Here is a 17,435-nt window from a genome sequence, read left to right as displayed (position 1 = left end):
AGTACATAAAGAAATACGAATGTTTTGGTTGGACCACTTTTTTCGCTTTGTGATAGATGGCGCTGTAATAGTCACAAACATATGGCTCACAATTTTAGACGAACAATTGGTAACAGGTGGGTTTTTAAATTAAAATACAGAACGTAGGTATGTTTGAACATTTTATTTCGGTTGTTCCAATGTGATACATGTACCTTTGTGAACTTATCATTTCTGAGAATGCATGCTGTTACAACATGATTACCTGTAAATACCACATTAATGCAATAAATGATCAAAATGATGTCCGCCAACCTCAATGCATTTGGCAATACGCATAACGACATTCCTCTCAACAGCGAGTAGTTTGCCTTCTGTAATGTTTGCACACGCATTGACAATGCGCTGACGCGTGTTGTCAGGCATTGTCAGTGGATCACGATAGCAAATATCCTTCAACTTTCCCCACAGAAAGAAATCCAGGAACGTCAGATCCGGTGAACGTGTGGGCCATGGTATGATGCTTGGACGACCAATCCACACGTCATGAAATATGCTATTCAATATCGCTTCAACCGCACGCGAGCTATGTGCCGGACATCCATCATGTTGGAAGTACACCGCCATTCTGTCATGCAGTGAAACATCTTGTAGTAACATCGGTAGAACATTACGTAGGAAATCAGTATACATTGCATCATTTAGATTGCCATCGATAAAATGGGGGCCAATTATCCTTTCTCCCATAATGCCGCACCATACATTAACCCGCCAAGGTCACTGATGTTCCACTTGACGCAGCCATCGTGGATTTTCCGTTGCCCAATAGTGCATATAATGCCGGTTTACATTACCGCTGTTGGTGAATGATGCTTCGTCGCTAAATAGAACGCATGCAAAAAATCTGTCATCGTCCCGTAATTTCTCTTGTGCCCAGTGGCAGAACTGTACATGATGATCAAAGTTGTCACCATACAATTTCTGGTGCATAGAAATATGGTATGGGTGCAATCGATGTTGATGTAGCATTCTCAACACCGATGTTTTTGAGATTCCCAATTCTCGCCACAGCATCTAAAACACTTACTTGGGCATCGTCATTTGTTGCAGGTCATGGTTGATGTATCACATGTGGCTGAACACTTCCTGTTTCCTTAAATAACATAACTATCCAATGAACTGTCTGGACACTTGGATGTAATCGTCCAGGATACCGAGCAGCATACATAGCACATGCCTGTTGGGCATTTTGATCACAGTAGCCATACACCAACACGATATCGACCTTTTCTGTAATTGGTAAACTGTCCATTTTAACACGGGTAATTTACCACCAAGCAAATATCGTCCACACTGGCAGAATGTTAGGTGATACCACGTACTTATATGTTTGTGACTATTACAGCGCCATTTATCACAAAGCGAAAAAAGTGGTCGAACTAAAACATTAATATTTCTTTACGTACTACACGAATATGTAGTAAAAAATGGGGGTCCTGTTTAAAAAAAAAACGCAGTTGATATCCGTTTGACCTATGGCAGCACCATCTAGCGGGCCAACCATAGCGCCGTTTGGTTTTCCCTGTCAAGCTAGACGAGTTTCGTTCTTTGTAGTTTTTTCGTTTGATGCTTATTTCGGGAGATATTTGGCCCGGTCACTATCAAGGAACACCCTGTATATGTACTATGGTGTAAACCAGTTATCTGAGGTATTGAAATATATGATCACCATTTGCACCAAATGCACAGTTTATCTTCCAAGATGGGTGTGAATGCCTCTGGTGGAATGTGACTGGTCATGTTCCAAGTCTAGAACAGTAATCTGCTGCAATACAATCCTTGAGTTATGTTGAACTATCTGAAGTTTTATAATACCTAGGGACCTACTTCTGTTGTAGTGGGGTGCAATTTAAGCCTCTGGGTCTCTTCAGATGTTGGGAGAGCTGAGGCTGGGGTGACGCACTGGATACCCCTCATGCTGTGGAAAGTATTTCTGACAGTGACAGTGGACATAATGGAATCGATTTTGTCAAAGACATACCGACAGCATGTTACATTTGGGACAGGCTCTTCAGTGTGGTAAACAGCTGACAGCTCCAGCTGTTTAGCTTTTTTACATAATAGCTCACTTAACAATTAATAAACTGAAAATAACTCCACTATATGGGGTGTTCAGAAATTCCTATTATAAACTTCTCAGACTTGCAGAGGGGAGAGAGTACATAATATTTTGAGTAGGAACCCATGTTCAGAAATAACAATTTCCATTTTATGATACTTTCAATTCAGATCTTTAACTCAGCCACTTCTCGTTGAGGAACTGGATTAGGCATGACACAGTACAATTATTAGGTAACAAATCGAAAGGAAGAGTAACAAAACATCAATTTATCACTCAAACACTTTTTTTTTTGTGGCAACACTTAAACATTGTATTTTCACATTAATCCAAACAAAAGAAAACAGAACCCAGCATATTGTACATACAGAATAGTACTGATGCATTGCAATAGCGGCTCAATGTGGCGACCACCAACAATGTTACAGTCCTTGTAAATACGAAGCCTGTTCTGGTACGCACTCTCCATTGCATCTGGTGTGTCTTCAATTCATAGTGCACTGGCCAGAACCCATACCAGCAGACCTTCCTCAGTCTCTACAGGAGTCTCTGAAGTTAAACTTCACATATCGCCCAAAAAGAAGGTGTCTGTAGGAGTTAAATCTGGTAATCGCAGCAGCCATGTGGTTGGACCATCTCCACCTATCCATCTACCAGCATATTGTCTGCTGAGATGTCTACGAACTGCATGTAAGAAGTGAGGTGGTGCACCATCATGCTGAAACCCTATTTCTTGAGAGACATTCAGTGGCACAGCTCGCAAGAACAGGTCCAATACGTTTTGTAGGAATATCAAGTATGTACGATCAGTTGGCTTGAGTGGCAGGAAGTATGGCCCATCCAGAATATTTGCCCACATGTTAATACGAAATCAGTGCCCAGATCCCTGAACATGCATGGCACAAGGGTTTTCATTTGCCCAGACATGGCCGTTTCACGAATTCTGAATATGCTCCATAGTGAATGTACATCCATCCGTGAACAGAATTCGATGCAGAAAAACAGGTGTGTCGATGCAGTGGTGCAGAAAACACATGCAGCAAGCAACGTGTTGTGGAAAAATCAGTTTGACTCATAGCGTGTACCCTTTGTAAATGGTACGGATGTAATTGTTGCTCATGCAGAACATCGCAAACAATGCTGTGACATACAATTGCTCGAGTAGTCATTGCCACATTCTCTTCAACACAATGCAGTACATCAGCTTCAAATTTAGGCATGCAGCATTGCCGTGAAGCTCCACAGTCCTGCCTCTTCATGGTGAAGGTACCTGTTTCTCAGAGCAGCTGTGTAACTTGGGCAAAAAGTTTGTGTAGTGACGTTCTATATTGCACAAAACATTTATGATACAACTGATTATTATCCGTTCATTGTAAGAATAAACCTGATTAAACAAACACAAACGTGATGATTGGTCAGAAGCCATAGCACACATACACTGGTGGTGTTACACTCTTGGAAGTAGGTCCTACTTATGAATTAGATATCTTATTACTTAGTTACGTTAAATGAAACTTTAAGATATTCAAATGTATTAACAGCCATCTACGTTTTTCTTAATCATGCTTTAGCTACGTAGTTTTTTCAAAATTTGTGTACAGTCACAGCCTCTGCAGTGTTGTGCTCTGATTGTCACGCTGTTAATATGCAGTATGAAAATGGCTGAGACTGCTTTCTGTTCCGTAGTGAAACATGGGCATGGAAAACGGTTAAAAAGTGCCAAGAAATAGGCTGTTCTCTTAATGATTTTCATAAATTTACGAAGGTAATCGGCTTTGAAGTTTTCCCTACACTGTATATATTGCAGTTGATTATCAAATCTATATTGAACATGTAGCGCAGTCTGTCATGTAATGGCATGTGAAGCTACTCCGTTAATTTGTGCGTTGGTTCAAATCTCCTCAGTATCATTTTTTTCTCGTTCAATTTTAAATACCTACATCTCATAATTATAAAACTCATCATCATTTTTTATGCATAATGCACATCTTCATGTTTCTAATTACATACTGGACGTGAAATTCCTGTTTCCATTTCAAATACAAATTCTTAATTATCGATATTTTATAAAAGACTGTTCACAAAATTTGATTAAATTAAGAAAACATAACAATTTAATTTTTAAGGCAAAAGTGAAAACCAAACCGTCTTTATTTTGACTATGTCCATTGTCCACAGAGATAGATAAGTATCGTAGAAACATGAAAAACAATCATTTTCACAGCATCGACCACATCATATAAATGCTGCATTTTTACATTTTCTACTGTACCATCACAATATGAACCCAACAGGGCTGATCTGGAGCCAAGTTGCAGGATTTGGCCCGAGAAGTAACAAGACTGTTAAGCTGTCAGACATACTGGAACTAACGCATGCAACTTTTTCATGTGTCACTGCCGAAAGCTGGCAGGATATAGAATGGCTCATCATAAATGAAGAAGAGAAAATGCTGCACCTGGTTGGGTTCATGGATTCTGTTGTTGATAGGCTCATTATCAACATAGAAGGTGACACTTCCAGAACTGACATGTATTTATTGGAGTCGGATAGGGAAAGAGCTAAGAGATTACAAGATGACTGACTGTAAGTAATACCTTCAGTGGCCTGAATATTTAACCATATGGTGAAATCCTTCAATACTCTCTTACGTTACACACAGCTAATGCAGAAAAATTACCCTGAGGTTAAGTCAGGAATTTTCATCATTCTTGTTTTTAATTACAATAGTACGTTAGGTAAAAACGATAATGTGTTGCGGTTTTCGTCTAGTAGTCTAAGGAGGGTATTGTGGGAAATTTACAGTGCGTTATTTAATTCTGATTAAAAATTAAAGTATGTTATTTAATTCTGATTAAAAATTAAATGACAGTCAAAGCTGTATTGCTCCTCTGCTTGACTCTTTTTAAGTGTGAATTGCAGCTGGCCATGTCACTGCAGACCAGTGCTGCCCAAGTTAAACGCGCCAGTAAAGCTGTTGTCCCTTATTATCACTAAGTTGATGCGCACGTAATGCACAGCACAAAATGTACCCTTATTATCGTACTAAACAGTATTTGAGACAGCTTGGCTGCAGTTCCACATGAAATGGAAATCCAATGATGTTCCAGCAAATGCGGAAGAATACATAGCGCAATGTTTACATCAGGTTTATTCTTATGATGAACAGATTGTAGCAGTTCTTCTGTTACCTTGAACTTTGTCGTACACAAGGAGCATCACTGTGTATTCTGAAAACATGTACTAAACCATGTTTACTTTACTGGAGATGCACAGGCATTGGATAGGTCTCACGGCAAGGCAGATATTCAGTGACATCAGGTGACCATCTGACACGGTATACATCATATCGTATACCCTACTGCATGCTGCAACAAGCAACTCTGAGACTTTTCTCTTTCACCTCAACATTCGTGGATGCATTACACATCTGAACTGAAACTGTTGTAGAATAGAAACGGTAAATTTATGGACATGGGTTCCTACTCAAAATATTATGTACTCACTCCCCTCTACAAGTCCTTAAAGTTTGTAATGACAGTTTACAAACACCCTGTATGAACAAAAGTTCAGTGGATTTATTTTGTCTATTCCTGTAAGAGAAATGGACAGAAAATGCTGTGGAGATATAGTTGTCTGTAAACTGAAAATTGAACAATGCTCAAAGTGAGGTATGTTGCCTTTCCCGGAAGAACATTCACAGCTGCCATACATGACAACGAACAATGACTTTCCTCTCTAGCAGTTTAGAATAGTGTGCGGAGATTTACGTAGATCCTGTCCATATGCATTTCTTGCATTAGTGGTATCCACGTTTTGTGGAAAATAAACATTCCCCAGGCATGGTTCCCAGTGATCCATGAGGTGCACTGTGGTAGGTCAACATCACACTGCAAGACACCCTGTAGTTGTTTTTTGTGGCGTAGAAAGAGTGGGAAATCACCTGCTCGACCCTCAATATGCAGACGTATGAAGGAGGGATGTTCATGAACACAATCTGGTGACTTACCTTCCCTTGTGCTACTGCCCCTATCACCCTGTTACACCCCCAAGAACACAATTTATCCCTTAATATGGTTCTACTGAAGTTAGATACGATACACACATATAAAACTTCTTGTTATACCACTTCATTTGAAGATAAACATTAAATTAGTTAAAATAATATTTTTACTTATCTGCAATTTATCCATCACCTGCAGTGCAGAAACTATTTTTTCTTGAGAAAAATTGTACAGGATGTTTCTTGTAGGATGTGTACTGTAGTTTGATTTTGTACTGGGAAACATGTTTGCTACAGGCAGTGGTTTTTGTGTTGTTCAAGAGGAAACATTAAAGTGACCTTTAAACACACCCCACATACCAGGGCTTTTACTGTGTTGTTCAGAACACTCCCTCCTAGCACTCTGCAAAAATTTGCGACTATACAATTTTTTTTCCCCAAATCAACATTTTTTTGGTCTTCGTTGACTGGGCTAATACGTACACTGAAGCACCAAAGAAACTGGTATAGGCATGCGTTTTCAAACATATATGCAAAAAGGCAGATTACGGCACTGGGGTCAGCAATGCCTATATAAGACAACAACTGTCTGGTGCAGTTGTTAGATCAGTTACTGGTGCTAGAATGGCAAGTTATCAAGATTTAAGCAAGTTTGAACATGGTGTTATCGTCCTTACATGAGCGATGGGACGCAGCATGTCTGAAGTAGCGATGAAGTGGGATTTTCCCATACAACCATTTCACAAGTGTATCACGAATGTCAGGAATTGGGTAAAACATCAAATCCCTGACATCCCTGAGGCCAGAAAAAGATCCTGCAAGAATGAGACCAATGACAACTGAAGAGAATCGTTCAACGTGGCAGAAGTGCAACCCTTCCACAAATTGCTGCATATTTCAGTGCTGGGCCATTGATAAGTGTCAGCGTGCGAACCATTCAACGAAACATAATCAATATGGGCTTTCGGAGCTGAAGGCCCACTTGTGTACCCTTGATGGCTGCACAACACAAAGCTTTACACCTCACCTGAGCCCACCAACACTGCCATTGGACTGCTGTTGATTGGAAACATGTTGCCTAGTTGGATAAGTCTCGTTTCAAAGTGTATCGAGTGTATCGACGTGTACAGGTATGGAGACAACCTCATGAATCGATGGACTCTGCATGTAAGCAGGGGCTGTTCAAGCCGCTGGATACACTGTAATGGTGTGGGGCGTGTGCAGTTGGAGTGATATGGGACCCCTTATAGGTCCAGATACGACTGTGACACATACATAAGCTTCCTGTCTGATCACCTGCATCCATTCATGTCCACTGTGCATTCCGACGGGCAATTAAAACAGGACAATATGATACCCCACACATCAAGAATTGCTACAGAGTGGCACCAGAAACCCTCTTCTGAGTTTAAACACTTACCTTGGCCACCAAGAACGAGAAGTAGCAGAAATGAGAACACCGAAAAACTAAACATCAGAATTGATGGTCACGAACTAGTTGAAGTTAAGGAATTCTGCTAAATAGCCAGCAAAACAACCCATGACAGATAGAGCAAGGAGGACATCAAAAGCAGGCAAGAGAAGTCTACTAGTATCAAACATACATCTTAATTTGAGGAATAAATTTCTGAGAATGTATGTTTGGAGCAAGGTATTGTATAGTAGTGAAACATAGAACTGAAGAGAATGGAAACATTTGAGATGTGGTGCTACAGACAATTAAGCGGACTGATAGGGTAAGGAATGAGGGAGTTCTGTGCAGAATTGGGGAGGAAAGGAATTCGTGGAAAACACTGACAAGTAGTAGTTCCATGGTACTAGAGAGAGCTACAGAGCGAAAAACCTGTAGAGGAAGACAGAGATTGGAACACATCCAGGAAATAGAATGAAATTTTCACTGCAGCAGACTGTGCACTGATATGAAACTTCCTGGCAGATTAAAACTGTGTGCAGGACCAAGACTCGAACTCGGTACCTTTGCCTTTTGCGGGCAAGTGTTCTACAGACTGAGTTACCCAAGCAAGACTCACGACCCGTCCTCACAGCGAAAGGCAAAGGTCCTGAGTTTGAGTCGCGATCGGCACACATTTTTAGTCTGCCAGGAAGTTTCATCCAGCAAAAAGTTGAGAACGTAGGTTGCAAGTGCTATTCTGACATGAAGAGGTTGGCACAGGAGAGGAATTTGTGGTGGGCTGCATAAAACCAGTCACAAGACTGATGACTCAAAAAAACATGGGGGCACTGCCTACCTATGAAAAATACAAATGGCTCTGAGCACTACGCGACTTAACTTCTGAGGTCATCAGTCGCCTATAACTTAGAACTAATTAAACCTAACTAACCTACGGACATCACACACATCCATGCCCGAGGCAGGATTCGAACCTGTGACCGTAGCGGTCACTCGGTTCCAGACTGTAGCGCTTAGAACCGCACAGCCACTCCAGTCGGCATGAAAAATACAATACTAGCTCGAGGTCTAGGTTGTAGCAAGATATAACACAAAAAGTGCAATACCATGCCTGAGGTCTAGATTACAGTAAGAACATATGCAGCCCATGTCTATGTAATATTACTCATTACGTACAAATATTAGAGACTAATGGTCAACCAGGCAGAGTATAGATCAAAAACGATAAATTTAACACAAGATTACATCCATAGTATAAACTGTAACAACTGAAAAGAAATCTTTTGTAAAAAATATAAAAACTCTTTTCCATTAGTAAAACAGACATGCACATTACAGGTGGAAAGCCAAGCATCAGAGTGTGTTGTCCACTGTCTTTGTGAAGACATGTAAGAGTGGCCTTCCTCCTACTCCCATCTCAGTAATGGAATAAGGTAAGCTATAGCAAGAATGCCCCCAACCCCCCACGCTAACCGTGCCTTCTTGTTCTGACTAAACAGCAAGGTGAGTTTCTATCCATTTTTGAAAGCAACTTTCCTGAAACAAACTAATTAAATGCAATAGCAGCAACTTATTAAAGAAACCTTAGATCACTACAGCTATCACTCTCTTCACAAGAAAAAAAGGAGTTGTATGAAATAGTCAAAACAAGTAAAAATGACCCAGAGACACTTTCTGATTGTAAGCAGTACTGTATCATATTAAGAAAAGTTGAAAGAAAATGCAGCAGTATTCACGTCTTGTCTGAAACTGACAGATCAGATAATAAAGTAAAATCGACACAGAATACTGTTAAAAGAGAGAGAGAAAGAAACCATAGAAGATGACATTATTTCTGTTAAAGAGAATGGGAACATAGTAAAAGGAAGTCCAACTGTAGCAGATTTTTTTAATAACTGCTTCTTAGAAATAGGTAAGGAAAGTGGTGCAAGTAATTCAGAAGAGAAAGCAAAACAGTACACCAAAGCAGCAATATAGAAAACATTCAGTGAACTAAAAATTAATCTCACAATCCCTCTGAAATAAGGATCATCATCATGACACTGAAAAGTAAAAGTCTTATGGGATGGATAATATCTCTGGTAAGACACTAAAAGTGTGTGGTCCTATAATATGTAAAATTCTTACTTACGTATGTAATGCATCATTAACTCGGAGTTTTTCCCAGAAAGACTGAAATATGCCATTGTTAGACTTGTCTATAAACAGGGTGGCTCACAAACATCTGTAACTACCATCCAGTGTCATTACTGACATCATTTTCTAAAAGTTTTGAGAAGGTAATGTACTCCAGGGTTGTCACATGTGAAGTAATGAGACACTTAGCCAATCACAGTCTGGATTTTAAAATGTTAATTCCACTGAGTCAGCCGTTTACACGTCTATCAAGTATATAATTAAAATCACCAGTTGGGATCTTCTGTGATTTATCGAAGCCATTTGATTGCACCAATAATAATATTCTATTACTGAAGTGAACTTTTTATAGGTTACATAATTCAGCCAGTGCCTGTTTTAGATCTTATTTAAGAAACAGAATGTACAAAGTTGCCTTAGGCTGAACAAGTAATACAAAGAGGGACCCTCCACCACATGCATGAGGAGAAATTACAATGTGAGTGCCACAAGGTTTGATCATGGGGCCACTACTATTCTCACTTTATGTTAATGATCTGCTATTTTATTTGAATCTGGAAGTAGAATTTGTCCTATTTGCAGATTATAAAAGCATTAATATCAAGTCAAGCAAAGAAATGTCACAGAGAAAGTAGAAAATGATGTTTTTGTGAAATTTATTGAATGGTGTGGCAAAAATACACTTGCTTTCAACTTTGCAAATAATAATAATAATAATAATAATAATAATACACTCAGATTTGTACCACCAAAAATATACCCTCCCCCTTTCATATTAACCTAGTATACTAAATACTAACAAGAAATATTAAACAAGCATAAAATTCTAAGGTCTTGGTTACATACTGATGAAAACTTACACTGAAACAACCATATGGTAGACAGCTAAGAAATTTAGGTTCAGCTACTTTTGCTATTTCTATTGCCAGCTTTGGGGTCATATTTTGAATTATAATTTTTTTTTTGTCAACACTCTAGATGCCCTTCCTAATTTGCTTTCTTACTCTGCTATAAGAATACTGTCATCAGTAAAAGATAATACTTTCACATAATCACCTATACTCATACTTCTGCCAACTAATGATGCCTTTTTAGTGCCTTCTGCATTATGAAGTTCAACAGACTTTTGGATATGTAGTCTCCCTGCTTTGCACCAGTCTCAACCATAGAACATTCAGATTCCCTGCCTTCAAGCCTCACTTTACACTTAGCTTTCTCGATGCATTTTCTTGTTGTACTGCTCGGTTTCAAAAGTATTCCTCTTTCTTGTATTATCTTAGATATGACTTCACAGTTGATACTATCATAAGATTTCTTCATGTCTATAAATATACAACATACCTTCTTAAATTCCTGACATCTCTTAAATCACTTCTCTGGCACGTGGACCACATGGCAATAAGAATTTTGAATTTTTTTTTTTTGTCTATGGTACGTGAAGCTCACAACTCAAATATCGATCCCATGAAGCAGTTTGATGCTTCTCTCAACTGTTCTCTAGAAAATTAACTTTGAAATTTTCTAACCTAAAGGTAGGAGGATTTTTCAATGGGCCACATGGCTCTGTGGTAGAACGCTCACCTGCCATGTTGGCAGCCCATGTTCGAACCCAGTCCATGCAAATTTTTAAACAAAAGTGCATGTTCTGTGATCATTTGCGTGAAATATAAAACACACAAGAATGAGCAGGGAGAGGGAAGGAAGGAGAGAGGGAGAGGGAGAGGGAAGGAAGGAAGGAGAGAGGGAGAGGGAGAGGGAGAGGGAAGGAAGGAGAGAGGGAGAGGGAAGGAAGGAGAGAGGGAGAGGGAGAGGGAGAGGGAAGGAAGGAGAGAGGGAGAGGGAGAGGGAAGGAAGGAGAGAGGGAGAGGGAGAGGGAGAGGGAGAGGGAGAGGGAAGGAAGGAGAGAGGGAGAGGGAGAGGGAAGGAAGGAGAGAGGGAGAGGGAGAGGGAGAGGGAAGGAAGGAGAGAGGGAGAGGGAGAGGGAGAGGGAGAGGGAGAGGGAGAGGGAAGGAAGGAGAGAGGGAGAGGGAGAGGGAGAGGGAGAGGGAAGGAAGGAGAGAGGGAGAGGGAGAGGGAGAGGGAAGGAAGGAGAGAGGGAGAGGGAGAGGGAGAGGGAGAGGGAGAGGGAGAGGGAGAGGGAAGGAAGGAGAGAGGGAGAGGGAGAGGGAGAGGGAGAGGGAGAGGGAGAGGGAAGGAAGGAGAGAGGGAGAGGGAGAGGGAGAGGGAGAGGGAGAGGGAGAGGGAGAGGGAGAGGGAGAGGGAGAGGGAGAGGGAGAGGGAGAGGGAGAGGGAAGGAAGGAGAGAGGGAGAGGGAGAGGGAGAGGGAGAGGGAAGGAAGGAGAGAGGGAGAGGGAGAGGGAGAGGGAAGGAAGGAGAGAGGGAGAGGGAGAGGGAGAGGGAAGGAAGGAGAGAGGGAGAGGGAGAGGGAGAGGGAAGGAAGGAGAGAGGGAGAGGGAGAGGGAGAGGGAAGGAAGGAGAGAGGGAGAGGGAGAGGGGGAGGGAAGGAAGGAGAGAGGGAGTGGGAGAGGGAGAGGGAAGGAAGGAGAGAGGGAAGGAAGGAAGGAGAGAGGGAGAGGGAGAGGGAAGGAAGGAAGGAGAGAGGGAGAGGGAGAGGGAAGGAAGGAGAGAGGGAGAGGGAGAGGGAAGGAAGGAGAGAGGGAGAGGGAGAGGGAAGGAAGGAGAGAGGGAGAGGGAGAGGGAGAGGGAAGGAAGGAGAGAGGGAGAGGGAGAGGGAGAGGGAAGGAAGGAGAGAGGGAGAGGGAGAGGGAAGGAAGGAGAGAGGGAGAGGGAGAGGGAGAGGGAAGGAAGGAGAGAGGGAGAGGGAGAGGGAGAGGGAGAGGGAGAGGGAAGGAAGGAGAGAGGGAGAGGGAGAGGGAGAGGGAGAGGGAGAGGGAGAGGGAGAGGGAAGGAAGGAGAGAGGGAGAGGGAAGGAAGGAGAGAGGGAGAGGGAAGGAAGGAGAGAGGGAGAGGGAAGGAAGGAGAGAGGAGAGGGTGAGGGAGAGGGAAGGAAGGAGAGAGGGAGAGGGAGAGGGAGAGGGAAGGAAGGAGAGAGGGAGAGGGAGAGGGAGAGAGAAGGAAGGAGAGAGGGAGAGGGAGAGGGAGAGGGAAGGAAGGAGAGAGGGAGAGGGGGAGGGAAGGAAGGAGAGAGGGACAGAGGGGGAGGGAAGGAAGGAGAGAGGGACAGAGGGGGAGGGACGGAGGGGGAGGGACGGAGGGGGAGGGACGGAGGGGGAGGGACGGAGGGGGAGGGACGGAGGGGGAGGGACGGAGGGGGAGGGACGGAGGGGGAGGGACGGAGGGGGAGGGACGGAGGGGGAGGGACGGAGGGGGAGGGACGGAGGGGGAGGGACGGAGGGGGAGGGACGGAGGGGGAGGGACGGAGGGGGAGGGGAGGAGGGGGAGGGACGGAGGGGGAGGGGAGGAGGGAGAGGGACGGAGGGGAGGAGGGAGAGGGACGGAGGGGAGGAGGGAGAGGGACGGAGGGGAGGAGGGAGAGGGACGGAGGGGAGGAGGGAGAGGGACGGAGGGAGGAGGGAGAGGGACGGAGGGGAGGAGGGAGAGGGACGGAGGGGAGGAGGGAGAGGGACGGAGGGGAGGAGGGAGAGGGACGGAGGGGAGGAGGGAGAGGGACGGAGGGGAGGAGGGAGAGGGACGGAGGGGAGGAGGGAGAGGGACGGAGGGGAGGAGGGAGAGGGACGGAGGGGGGAGGGAGAGGGACGGAGGGGGGAGGGAGAGGGACGGAGGGGGGAGGGAGAGGGACGGATGGGGGAGGGAGAGGGACGGAGGGGGGAGGGAGAGGGACGGAGGGGGGAGGGAGAGGGACGGAGGGGGGAGGGAGAGGGACGGACGGGGGAGGGAGAGGGACGGACGGGGGAGGGAGAGGGACGTAGGGGGAGGGAGAGGGACGTAGGGGGAGGGAGAGGGACGTAGGGGGAGGGAGAGGGACGTAGGGGGAGGGAGAGGGACGTAGGGGGAGGGAGAGGGACGTAGGGGGAGGGAGAGGGACGTAGGGGGAGGGAGAGGGACGTAGGGGGAGGGACATAGGGGGAGGGACTGGGGGGGAGGGAGAGGGATGGAGGGAGAGAGAGAGAGGGGGGGGACGGAGGGGGGGAGAGAGAGGGGGGGGACGGAGAGAGAGAGGGGGGGACGGAGGGGGAGTGAGAGAGAGAGAGGGGGGGCGGAGAGAGAGAGAGAGAGAGAGAGAGAGAGAGAGAGGGACGGAGGGGGGGGGAGAGAGAGAGAGAGAGAGAGAGAGAGAGAGAGAGAGAGAGAGAGAGAGAGAGAGAGAGAGGGACGGAGGGGGGGGGGGAGAGAGAGAGAGAGAGAGAGAGAGAGAGAGAGAGAGAGAGAGAGAGAGAGAGAGGGACGGAGGGGGGGGAGAGAGAGAGAGAGAGAGAGAGAGGGAGAGAGAGAGAGAGAGAGAGAGAGAGAGAGAGAGAGAGAGAGAGGGACAGAGGGGGGGGAGAGAGGGGGAGAGAGAGAGAGAGAGAGAGAGAGAGAGAGAGAGAGAGAGGACGGAGAGAGAGAGAGGTAGAGGTAGAGAGGACGGAGAGAGAGAGAGGGACCGAGAGAGAGAGAGAGAGAGAGAGAGAGAGAGAGAGAGAGAGAGAGAGGGACGGAGGGGGAGAGAGGGACGGAGGGAGAGAGAGGGACGGAGGGAGAGAGAGGGACGGAGGGAGAGAGAGGGACGGAGGGAGAGAGAGGGACGGAGGGAGAGAGAGGGACGGAGGGAGAGAGAGGGACGGAGGGAGAGAGAGGGACGGAGGGAGAGAGAGGGACGGAGGGAGAGAGAGGAGAGATGGGGGGAGGCAGAGATGGTAGTGCTTGAGATTGGTAATTGCTAGTTCAAGTTGTTGTTGTTTCCCACCCCCGTTCAGTTCAAATGACTAATAATTTAAGTATATAATTTATCAAATATATACTAATTAACAAATACCTAATTGTCATTTACTATGAAAATTACATGTCATCTTATTTGCAATTGCATATTGCACACAAAATTTCAGCTTTCATTTCAAATATAAGTTCTTCAATAGGTACTGATATTTTCTGGAACATTGTTAGTAAAGAAAGTCTAAATTTAAAAAAAAGATAAAAAAATTATTGCAACTTTACATACTTTACTCTACCGGAAATGCGAGTAGAACAAGAATCAGTGTTTAAAAATTTATATTACAGAACCTGGGCTGCACACTTTACAGGTAAGCAGTTGCTTACTGCACCACATGGTCCAAAAAAAGCTGAACTAGATTTAGCTAATTCAAGAGGCTAAAAAAAAATTTCGAAGTCCATTTTCACGAGAATTTTTGAGAGTTGCATCAAACTGCCTTGGCATATTGATATTCCAGTTCTGAACTTGATGTACCATAAACATAAAGAATCATAAAAATTCAATTGCTGTGTGGTCTCCTTGTGAGTATGGATATTTTAGTCTGACACTAACGTGTTTCTTCAATATCCGGGCTAATATTGTTCACAGGTTTGCTCCACAAGAATGTGCATGAAGATGATCTATACACTGCATCATGATAATACCCCTCTGTAATTCTCACAGGTGGATCTTCTCCTTTCTTTTATATTGGATATATGATTACTTCTGCCATCTTTTCATTTCTTCAACACAGCAGAATCAATCCATATTTTCTGCACACTTCTCCATCTTGTTTTAGTAGTTCTATCACCAGGCTGTCAATTCCTGGAGTTAAATTTTTCATTTGCTGTAGCACTGTGTGTCTTTCACTCACTTAAGACTCTTACACATTTGGTCCTTCATAATTCCCACTTTCTTCTGTTACCTTGTTTCTAGTATGGCTATTGACTCTTCGAATTATTCTAATCACAGTTCCATACCTTCTTCTTGGCCAGCTTTCCATCACAGCCATTCTTGATTTATGCCGTTATTTTGAAGAATCTAGCAACCTAAAACATTTTACATCAACCGTAACCAGAGATTCTACAATGATAGCACGTATATATAGAGTTTCTTTGTTTTAGCCAGGTGTAACAATGAAACAGCGAATGAATACTTTACTTTCTATGGCTCTGATGTGACTCATTTAAGTGCCAGGTTAGGACCCAAATGTCTGGGGTTCTGTCCCTGGTCAATCTTAGTGTTTGTCACTTACAGCTCATTTGACATTGTTAATATGAAAAAATGAAGAACTGCAGCACGATTTAAAGACACTGTTGAACTGTACGTCCCCAAATAACTGACTCGGTAAGTCAGTACAATGGTTGGAGGAAGACAAGGACATGCTAACTCCAATAGAATGATGCCAGTAAAGCACTATGGTGTTCAGTGCAACACTATTGTTGATCCCAGAATGAGATTTTCACTGTGCAGCGGAGTGTGCACTGATATGAAAACTTCCTCGCATATTAAAACTGTGTGCCGGACCGAGGCTCGAACTCGGGACCTTTGCCTTTGGCGGGCAAGTGCTCTACCAACTGAGCTACCCAAGCACGACTCACACCCCATCCTCACAGCTTTACTTCTGCCAGTACCTTGTCTCCTACTTTCCGAACTTCACAAAAGCCCTCCTGTGAAACTTTCAGAACTAACCATGTCTCTGCAATATCCTTTCTTCCAGGAGTGCTAGTTCTCCAAGTTTCGCAGGAGAGCTTCTGTGAAGTTTGGAAGGTAGGAGACGAGGTACTGACAGAAGTAAAGCTGAGAGGACGGGGCACGAGTCATGCTTGGGTAGCTCAGTTGGTAGAGCACTCATCCACGAATGTCAAAGGTCCCGAGTTCGAGTCTCGGTCCAGCACACAGTTTTAATCTGCCAAGAAGTTTCATTATTATTGATAACAGCTTTACCTCCATGAATTTCAAGCCTGAAAACCATGTGACTTTCTGAATAATTACCTTCAGCCATTCTTTATCAGTAAGACGGTCAGAGTAATCAACTTCTTTACGCTGTCTTGAACCTCTTCCATAACTATGTTCATCTTCCTCCTCTTCCTCAGTCCATTTTACCTGTTAACATAAAAGATATGTCAGACACACAAATCCAGTGTATAAATAATACCACCCCCCCCCCCCCCCCCCAACCTATCTTTATGGAAAAATACAACAGATACAGAGTGTACAACACTATACCACTGACAAGTATTAATTCACATGGCCAAAGAGATCTAGTTCTAAGGGCACCAAGATATGAACATTCTAGAATGTTTTCAATAGCCCCACTGGATACAAACCTTGTATGGAGCATAGAATTATTGTATTGCAAGAGAAAAGCTTCATCTTACTCTGGGGTATGATTTTGGCTATTCGAGCCTTCAATCAGTCCACTTCTGCACCAGAAGACTACCAACGTACTGCTCAAATTTTATGCACAAAGGGGACAGAATAGGGAGTGTCAGTTTCTAAATGCAAGAAGTTTAGGATCTGATGACTCAGCAATGGCAAGTCTTTAGAAGAGAAGAAGGAATACTGGAGTTTAATGTCTCACTGAAAACCACAACATACATCATGAACTCAAATGGACACAAATAAGAGAAGGAATTCTACCATCGGCTTGTTGAAGAAACATTTGTATTTTGGAAACTATAGAAAACAGCTGAAATACCGCCAGAATATTGCACAAGGGAGGATGGAAAGCAAGATTAGGGGTTGATGTCCTGTCAGTGATCAGGTCACTGGAGATGGAGCATAAGATGGGATTTAAATCAAGTCAGACTAACAGCGTAAATCAAGGGTAAGTTAACTAGAATATACTAAAACGTTGGGAGGTTTGTCATTTTTTCTGTTATCTGCCGTTCCTCAGTTGTAACAAATTCATGGA

At 43.9% G+C, this 17,435-nt stretch overlaps 1 protein-coding gene and 1 non-coding gene across 2 annotated transcripts in view; both read right to left on the bottom strand.

Annotated features, from left to right (window-relative positions):
• The window catches only part of LOC126185047 (ATP-dependent helicase brm-like), a 182,337-nt gene that overhangs the window by 25,336 nt on the left and 139,566 nt on the right, over positions 1-17,435 (bottom strand). Inside the window, 1 exon segment of the mRNA XM_049927801.1 lies at positions 16,514-16,603. Within this exon segment, the coding sequence (XP_049783758.1) occupies positions 16,514-16,603 (90 nt within the window).
• Positions 16,037-16,111, bottom strand: Trnaw-cca (transfer RNA tryptophan (anticodon CCA)). Its single transcript has one exon. It is a non-coding gene; the product is annotated as a tRNA-Trp (tRNA).

This window comes from Schistocerca cancellata, chromosome 4, assembly GCF_023864275.1.
Source record: "Schistocerca cancellata isolate TAMUIC-IGC-003103 chromosome 4, iqSchCanc2.1, whole genome shotgun sequence".
NCBI lineage: Eukaryota > Metazoa > Arthropoda > Insecta > Orthoptera > Acrididae > Schistocerca > Schistocerca cancellata.
The sequence above is the reverse complement of the archived record's forward strand: the minus strand, read 5'-3'. Positions and strand labels throughout refer to the sequence as shown.